This window comes from Rutidosis leptorrhynchoides, chromosome 4 (assembly GCF_046630445.1).
Source record: "Rutidosis leptorrhynchoides isolate AG116_Rl617_1_P2 chromosome 4, CSIRO_AGI_Rlap_v1, whole genome shotgun sequence".
NCBI lineage: Eukaryota > Viridiplantae > Streptophyta > Magnoliopsida > Asterales > Asteraceae > Rutidosis > Rutidosis leptorrhynchoides.
In genome coordinates, this window is record NC_092336.1 from 50,616,158 (window position 1) to 50,625,524 (window position 9,367).

Here is a 9,367-nt window from a genome sequence, read left to right on the forward strand (position 1 = left end):
AACGTCCCCGATACATTTGACCGCGATGTCTTTGTATTACTTAATAATGATTTAAACATGGTGATAAGGTACTGCCAACTTATCATCGGGGCAACAAAACAAACGTTTAGTCTAAAATATCACGAATCAGTACTACTTTTGGATCTGCGTGATCTACTTTTATAACAAATCTTGTGGTCTAAAAACAAACGGTCAAACATATTTGTTAAACCTATGAATTTCACTCAACCTTTTTGGTTGACACTTTTAGCATGTTTGTCTCAGGTACTGAATGATCAGGACCTCTATATCTACTGCTTATGTGATGACTTACTTGGCTAGGATCAAGACTTATCGCATATTTACTTTTCTGCATTTGAACAATTTATAATTCTTGTAACGACATTATTAATTCTTCCGCTGCGTTTATTCAAATACAATTTGATTTTATTCATATAGTTATTGTTCTCATTTTATAATATGTTGGTATGTATTATGATATTGAATCACATTTCGCCCAGGCCCTAACTGGGGGTGTGATATTTCGGGTTCGCTTTCTGGGGCTACCTTCCAGGTTCGCTTTTCGGGTTCGATTTTCGGGTTCACGTTTCGGGTTCGCTTTTCGGGCTCGAGTTTCAGGATCATGTTTCGCATTCGCATTTTGGGTTCGCGTTTCGGGTTCATGTTATGGGTTCGCGTTTCGGGTTTGCGTTTCGTGTTCCATTTTGGGTTCGCATTTCGGTTTCGGTTTCGGGTTCGCGTATCACGGTCACTTTCCGTTTTGGATTCACGTTTCGATTCGGGTTTGCGTTTTGCGATCACATTCCGTTTCGGGTTCGCATTACAAATTATGAGATTTGAAAATCTCGAACCAAACAGAAGATAGGATTTCAAATCCTATGGGATTTCAAATCCCATGGGATTTTAAATCCTGGGAATTGAAATCCTTGAACCAAACGCCCCCTTAGTCTAACACTCCCTCGCAGTCCGAACGGCGAAATCGCGAAAGTTTGGACTGGAAGAAAAACGCTAACAAATAAACAAAATAAACAAAAGTAACTTTTTTTCTTAATGTGACACTAAATGTACTGACATCCGCTGATTTGGTTGCGTCTTGCTTGACTGTGTTTCCTTTTCCGTAACGTTTTTTTATACGTCGTGACTTGCTTTGCCTAAGGATTGAGCAGGACTTGGGCAGAGAACTTTGTCATCGATAACAATCTTCATTAATGCTGCAAATATATATATTTTTTTGACTATATTTTTTTTCCGGGATTTGAAACTTAGTCACGCTAGGCGGCTCATCGCCACGCTGATTAGGGTTCGCATAAGGTTAACTTGAATAAAAAATAATATAAACTAAATAAGAAATAGATAAAAACGAAACGGAAAATATTATAGGTATGAGACGGTGGGTTTTACGATGGTTGCATGAGATGGGCATGCTAATTTGCCACATCATGATAATAATAGAAGAGATTAAAATCAAAAGGTTGAACTTTTTTTCTTTAAAAGTATACAGCCGCTCGACTTTTAGTAGTAAAGAGACGGAAGCTATTAGTTTTTTTTTTTTTTTTTTTTTTTTTTTTTTTTTTTTTTTCTCCAGTAAAGAATGAGGATACTAGACTATAGAGAAAAAGGTTAGAAGAAGAGAACAAGATAGCGGCAGTATGGAGGTTGACGGGCGGCACTATAGAGGCGACTCGTGACGGCCGCTAGTCAAGCTAGGCTATGCTAAATGGGCTAACCATAATCTTTAGTCTAACAACAGCAAAACTCATCCAAATCCGATTAAGAAATCACACAAACGACACTCAATAAACCATGTACACAACCACACTCTTAAACTAATAGATAATAGTGAATCGAAATAAAATTCGAGCAATAATTCGTTGTTGTCACTGACAACTAAACAAAGTAAATATATGTCGACCCATCCTTTAAACCCCAAACCGCCAGCATCTTATAATATTAGGAACCCCTAAGAGATATTCAAGATGAGAGTAGTGATCAGCCGAAACAGCAGCAAGACTGGAGCAAGCCATCGAAGAATAAGTGCATGTGAGGAAAAAGCGATGAACGGTAATGGAGAACAGTTAATATACTATATTGTAGTACTATATAATAAAAATAGATTGATGTAACTTGGATAAATAGTATTTTGGTCATAAAAACAATACTCTTTTGAACGCAAACGACATTACTTAGGTCCCTATTAGTATATTAGTATATATAGATCATAATACTAAGTTAAGCTTTTGAGATTCACTTTCACATGTATATGGTAAACTTAAACTACATATGAAAGACCATCCTCAACCATTACACAATTTTTTTTCAAGACGGATTGTCACATCAGTACCACGTCTGTATCTTCTCAAACTTCCTTTCATGACAGAACGAGGACTGAATCACTCATTTTTTCTTAAAACAATTTGAACCAACTATATTAATTATATAAACTAAATGTAAATGTATAAATATTAAAGGTATATGTACCAAAAGATAATAAAGTTTCTTCGTCAAAAATGCCTAAAAATCACGAGATTCATCACGAAGACATGAGGGCGGGCGAGGAAATATTAAGGTCGGATGCGTGCCATCGGTCAACTAGGAGAACGTGTTGAAGAAGTCCATGAGGGCAATACGAAACATCATATAGAAGCAAATACGTTTTCCAAAAAACGTCCTCAACCAAAGATACAAAGATGAATCTGGTGAGGCTCGTACATAAAGAGCGATACAACGAACTAACTATCTATAACCGAGCCTCACGTAACGGAATCTTACCCGAAATCGAGCAAACAAACAACACAACGGACAATCAATCTCGACCTAAACAACATCAACTAAAAAAAAAAAAAACGAAACACGGACGTAACATAAAAAAACAGATCAAATTGAGCTACCAACACGACTGTCATCTTGAGATTCCATGAATTTGATCAACGTTATTGTTTATTAGACATTTACGTTAATACTTAACTTGGCAGAGATCTAATCTAATTGTATTATACTCAAAATCTTAAAGCATACACTTGTATACACTAACCAGGGGCGGATCTACTTTAGGTCCAGTGGTTGCACGGGACATCACTGGAATACACGATGTAGTGGATTTTTTTTTTTTTTTTTTTTTTTGCTTTTTAACTAGTGACACCAGTGGATAGTGTACATTTTTTTTGAGTGACATCATTGAAATAAGACATCTAGTAGAAATTTTTTTGAGGTTTCAACATGTGACACCAATGGACTAACAATCCTAGATCCGCCACTGACACGAACACCATGGTGTAGCCAAATACTCACTCAATACTTAATATGGTTCTCACAATGTATGTTAAGCCGCACACCATAGTGCACGTCACAATACTAGAGTGTGGTGGTTATCAGGGGCGGATTTGGACATGTGCTAAGTATGCCATCGCACAGGGCCCGTAATTCACGAAACATCTGAGCAAAATATACTTGCACCGAGGCCTTAACCGGCTTCAATTTTTACATCTAGGTTATTTCACTCAACATTGTGGTACAAAAAGTAACTCCCCCACAATAAAAGTAAACAATATCCACATGATCTACATCCAGACAAATGTACACCCTTAATCCAGTATTCAAAATCCTCAAAACAACTCTATACACTCTAAAACTTTAAAAAGAAATTAATACTTAATCAACCTTCACAAATGCACAAAAGAAAGAAAAATTTTAAATCAAACAGATAGTCTTCCTTCGACTTTGTCTAGTTGAATAACATATCGAAATATACAACTTTGGGACAACCAGTATACGTACTTCTCGGGTTTACCTTTAATGCATGCTTTCAACGCCTTCTGTTGATGTTCCGATAAACACGAATTAACTATCTCCAAAAGTCCTATCATAGTCAATGCTAGATCTTTGGCAAAGTAGTACAAGATTTTCGGCAGGTATATTCTTTTTTCGTTGTTGACGTACACTGTTGATTGTATGAACTCTTCTTTAGCCAACCTCAGATCTTGAAAAATGTTCTTCGCATTGTAGATACGAACCTACGTTGAAATATTTATCAATGTTCATAGGTGTAAGGGAAACGGGTCAAATGTGCAGAGAGTAAATCATGAGTAATTGCATACCGCGGGATCAGAGAAGGCCCCTAACGAAAGGGCAAAATGGACCAATGGCTCTGGGTATTCAATGGCGTAAATATGTTTACTGGCATCTGTTTTTAACTTCCTCCCTATAGATAACAGTGACTGGAGCCACCGAGTTCAAGTTATGTTAGTTGAGATAACTATTTCCTTTTGTGGGACCCACAAAAGAGAACGTACAACAGTAAAAAATGGAGAATGTTATAGACGGTTAGAGATAGATTAGATACAAACCGGTGCTTTAAAGTGTGATTTGATTCCTAGTATAGAGATTTGGATGACATATGCATTGATGGAGTGTCCCCCGATGTTATAAGTTGCCTGAGATAGGTACGACAAAACCAAAAAACGTATATTAGGATGAAAATATATCATTCAATGAACGTACGAAAATAGAAAGAAAAAATCCAGCAATGTTCTACCTTCAAAAGTGAATTGCTTTTCGTGCTGTTTTGTGTCCCGTATGCTAAATATGCCTGCAAGAATTAAGCATATAACCTTATTTTCAACAAGAGCAAGATAATTGATGGATTATTCTACTAATACATAATTTAAATCCAACCCTTTAATATAAATAAGTAATCGGTTGAGAATGCAACCGTTATAGACTATAGAGACTAAAAGAACGTACATGCATCACCAAAGCATTATGGATGTTAATCCAAAACGCAAGCTTTTGTTCTCGTTTCATTTTCGTAGGGTCAACATTCTCAAGTCTCTTTACCAGTGCTCTACATCAATTGATTGTTATAAGTAATAAGAACCAGAAAACGGTGATGATGAAGAACGCGCAAATCTTGATAACTGAAGTACCTGAATTTTTTTAGTATCCTTGAAGCATAACTGAATCCATCATCATCCACACTTATTTTCAAAACCTCTATCATCTCTGCATAGGGCCCTGTTTTTTCTTTTAAACTTTTCTGTTTAGTGTCCCACGTAGCTTCGTCATTGCAATAAGGACTCCACGTATCTGAAACTTTTCTAGTAAAATTTGTACCCGATGAGGACATGGATGTGGCAGATGAAACCAACGGTCCAGATCGTGACTGATTTTGGTCCCCAAGCTTGCAGTAAATAGAAGAAATACATCGAATTATGTCTTCAGAGAGTCTATCGGGCCCGTCAAGAATAGCATTCTCCGTACATGGAATATCAAGGTGATCCCCGAGACTACGATGACTAAAATGAGCAATTTTTCGATCCTGCAATTTGTAAAGAAAATTTTACTAACATAAAAGTACTTAATATTTAATACTTAGTAATACAAGCCATTTCATCTATAGCTGATTATCTGATATTATTGTAATGCAACTTACTTTTATATGTGATGACTTTGGTATTGGAGGAGTAATTTGTTGACTAAAATTCACAGTTTCCTCGTGCATAGGAGAAAGTTGAGCAGGATAATCACTTAACCGTGCATCAGAGTTGACTTTAGAGTATGCCTGATCAGCAACAGGTTGTAATTCTAATTGTAACATGTGCTCTATAGTGGAGTCGAAGGTTTGTATACTATGAACATGTGGCTGAAAAACTGTTCGGTACAGTGAAAGTATATATCTTTCCAAATGAAGTATTTCCGTTTCAAGAGACGCGATCTCTCTCACTAATTCCAAAGATGACTGTACATAAATTAGCCAAACAGAAAATTAGATACGTAAAACATATGGTGGTTGGCGTCTAGATATCCTCACAAAAGGGTCAAAAAAGGTCACCGGACCCCAGTTAGGCCGTGTAAATCTAAGTAAAAATAATCGTTCTTTCAGGTAACTTAAATACGACATCTCGTAAGAATATTTTCAGAGCCGAACTACATACCTACGTTGGTAAGTATTATAAAAAAAAAAACGAATTGTGAGAAAAATAACCTTTGAATTAGGTGTACCATTTGAAGTGTTAGAAGAAAATGAAGCAGAAAATGGAGTCATCTCTGTTTCTGACCCACTCCAAGATTGATCACGCAATATATTCTCCAATTTCAAATCATGTGTCAATGATTTTGTTAATTTGTCTATCTCCTGGTAAAAGTATGCAAATTCTATATTGTATCAATTGAAATAAATAAATAAACATAATTCAAGTTTTGATAGATATATATATGTGTGTGTATATTTAGATAGATACAGAGAGAGAGAGATAGAGAAAAGTAACTGGTGTGAAATTGTAGGAACGTCTATCGAGGACACCACCGCCATGATCATGTTTGCTAATCTTCCCATTAATGCTACAAAAATAATAATAGTAATAAAAAAGAATCAAAGTTGGTAAGAAAACCATTTGAGACGAGTACTCTGCTTATCCCTTTACAGATAAGCCAAATTAATGCAGTACTTAATCATTAATCATGTGTAACAAACACAATAAGCAGTTTTTTGCAATACAGTTATAATTCTGGTAACATTGAAAAGGTAAATAATATAATCATAATCCCATAACTCCATAGAAGCAATTTCAAATTGAATATAAGACAGTTTTTAGGTATCAATCTGAGAGCAATGGTATAGATACAGATGAATATAATTAGATATGATGATAATAATAATAAGGTAAATGTAAATGAAAGTAACCTGCATTGAGAAATATCATCATGATCATCACACTTGAACATCTTCTAGTTTCTTTTTTTTCTTAGGTCAACAGTCAACACCGACAGTTTATGATGAAGGTGATTAAGTAACTAGTGGTGATATGTATTGTTATTGTTAGTTATGAAGAAAAGGAATGAATGAGGCTGAAATTTTTTGCGTGAGTTTGAGTGTAGGAGTAATCATTTAAGAACAGAGAGAAACAAAGGCTTCACTACTTTCAATACCTTTGAGTTGAGGTAAAGGGCAAATTAAGAGATAAAAAACGACAAATATATAAATTTATTTGACGAACCCTACATCCATAAATACGTACGTAGTGGGGGTACGTATCATCTAATTATTAACAAAGATTTTAGTTTGGGACGGTAGAAGTAAAAATTCAACAACCATAGAGATGAAGTTAAAAGAAAATGTTACGGAGTACTTTCTTTTATGGGGGAAAATAGACGAGCTAATCGAGAGCTATTCGAGCTCGGCTCGTTAAAATCTTGATTCAAGACGTGTCTAAACGAACTCAAGTTCGAGCTTAAACTTATTTTGAATGTCGTTTAGTAAACGTGCTCGAGCCCGAGCTTAAATTTATTTTGAAAGTCGTTTAGTAAAATTAACGAGCCCGAACCTGAGCTTCATATCTCGAGTTCACACAAACTCGCGAGCCTAAACGAGCTTTTCATTTATAACACCGAATATTATTATTTTTAAAAATATAATATATAATTATATTATATTATATATTAATTACTATTATATCAATAATATTTAAAAGAATAATATTAAATTATATTATATGTGGATAAAAATTAAAAAATAATAAATATGAAACACACCAAAATTAAATAACATAAAGAAAAATATGAATATGTAATTAACGAGTCGAGCTCGAGCTGAGCTCTGTAAAATATAAAACGAGCCGGGCTAGAGCTTAAAATATTGGGCTCAAGCAGAGTTCGAGCTCTATGAAATTCAAACGAGCCGAGCTCGCGCTCGAGGTCGACTCGACTCGTTTACACCCCTACTTTGTTTATCTTAAATTGATTTTTCTTTACTGTAAAATTTAAAAGGGTGTTAAATGTATATGTTCATTAAAGTTTTACAATAATAAATTTATTAAATTTTTAATTAAAATTATATTATATTTATATACTAACTGAGGATGCATTCCATTTATATAGTACCGAATTTCAACGCCAACGTGGGGAATGACTTTTTTTTTTTTTTTACAATAATTAAAAAACAAGATGACGTATTTTCATTTCTTCAATAACTAATAAAAAAGGGTAGTAAAATAAAGAAGAGTCAAGCATGCAACCCAAAAAACAAAATATATATAGGATTAAATGATCAGATATTTATTGTATTGTTTTAGGCTAACTAACATCATAAGTCATAACTAACAAAACAAACCGAGAAATGGTCAAAAAAAAAAAAAAAAAAAAAAAGACAGCCGATCTCCCCATAGTAGTTAAACAACTATCTTATTTTTAATTTGATTTGATTTTCTTTTTCTCTTTTATATGATGAAAAAAATGTTATAAGATTTGCAAAAAATCTAAACAATTTTTCTATTAACCCTTAATTAGGTTTTAGAAGTTGATTAAAATCCTCAAGTAGCCGTGTTACGTTTGTTTTGTATAAGGCTGTGGTATAAGCCATGTAGTTGTGATCTTTGTGCTGTGATTTTTATTTGGTTGTGCTTGCTGCTTTTAAGCAAGCTGATACTTTCATTGTATATATTATTTTTCAACTAGAAAGTGCTAAATACATGATCCGTTACAAGATAAATGACGGCGATCTTGTAAGGATATTGAATAGTTTTTGTTTCGTTGTACGTACTTGACTTCACAAAGTAAAGTAAGCGAAATTGAAACAATTGAATATGGGAATAATGGTTTATTCCTTTTCTCTTTAATTACTTCTAATGGAAAACTAGTAATTAAAGGCTTGATTGAATTTGTTTCCAATCGAATATGTGTAAAATATTGTAAGGAAATTAAACATAGAATGATTTGGGGAATAATAGCTCTATGCCTTTTATTTCTCTCTGATTACGTATAAGTAAAAAGAGGCATGTCCCCTCTCTCAATTACATTTACATATTTATAATAAATCAATAAACATAATTGAGGCAATCTCCACAATCCCTAAATTAAGATTATGGGCAATGTGAGCAATTATAGGCCAAAGAATTAGTCTGTGACTCCAAACAGCTCCCTAAAATTTCGGAGACGGGTATTGACCGGATCATTCCTCCTCTTCTCCGGCGAGTCTCAACTCCTGTTGAGACTAGAATGGTAACCCTGGAAAACGTGCCTTAGCGACGTCCTCCGACAACCATTTTGCTGCACCAACGCTTGTAGAAGTTATTTTTGGTTCCACAATTGTGTCTTCTGGTAACACATGTTTTTGCTCAGTCACCAAACTCTTAACCGCTGACAAAGTTTCATTAAACTCCTCATCGTGCATGGTTGGTTCAAATAACTTGAGCTTAATAACATTAACGACAGAGTACAAATCCATATAAGAGGGTAAGTCGAGTTGGTAGGCATTATCACTAATTGGTTTAAGGATACAAAACAGACCATAACGAATCGGTTTTAATTTCTTGCCCTTATGTAACCAAAACAGATCACCAACATGAAAATTCCCTTGTACTCCGTGAAGATCATG

The 9,367-nt window shown here is 34.6% G+C and overlaps 1 protein-coding gene across 1 annotated transcript; it reads right to left on the bottom strand.

Moving 5' to 3' along the window:
- Positions 1–3,585: 3,585 nt before the first annotated feature.
- LOC139840627 (uncharacterized) lies at positions 3,586–6,754 on the bottom strand. The gene is made up of 10 exons (XM_071830883.1): positions 6,680–6,754; positions 6,264–6,336; positions 5,981–6,130; positions 5,429–5,734; positions 4,923–5,314; positions 4,741–4,840; positions 4,532–4,585; positions 4,344–4,430; positions 4,095–4,214; positions 3,586–4,010 (listed from the first exon to the last, which is right to left on the bottom strand). Exons 1-10 carry the CDS (start codon positions 6,718–6,720, stop codon positions 3,693–3,695), a joined length of 1,641 nt encoding a protein of 546 aa, XP_071686984.1. The 5' UTR covers positions 6,721–6,754; the 3' UTR covers positions 3,586–3,692.
- Between the last annotated feature and the right edge of the window lie 2,613 nt (positions 6,755–9,367).

Coding starts and splice junctions, on each gene's coding strand:
- LOC139840627 (XM_071830883.1), bottom strand. CDS start 6,720: ATGTTCAAGTGTGATGATCATGATGATATTTCTCAATGCAG. Junction 6,131..6,263: donor GTTCCTACAATTTCACACCA/GTTACTTTTCTC, acceptor TACTTTTACCAG/GAGATAGACAAATTAACAAA. Junction 4,586..4,740: donor ATAATGCTTTGGTGATGCAT/GTACGTTCTTTT, acceptor TAATTCTTGCAG/GCATATTTAGCATACGGGAC.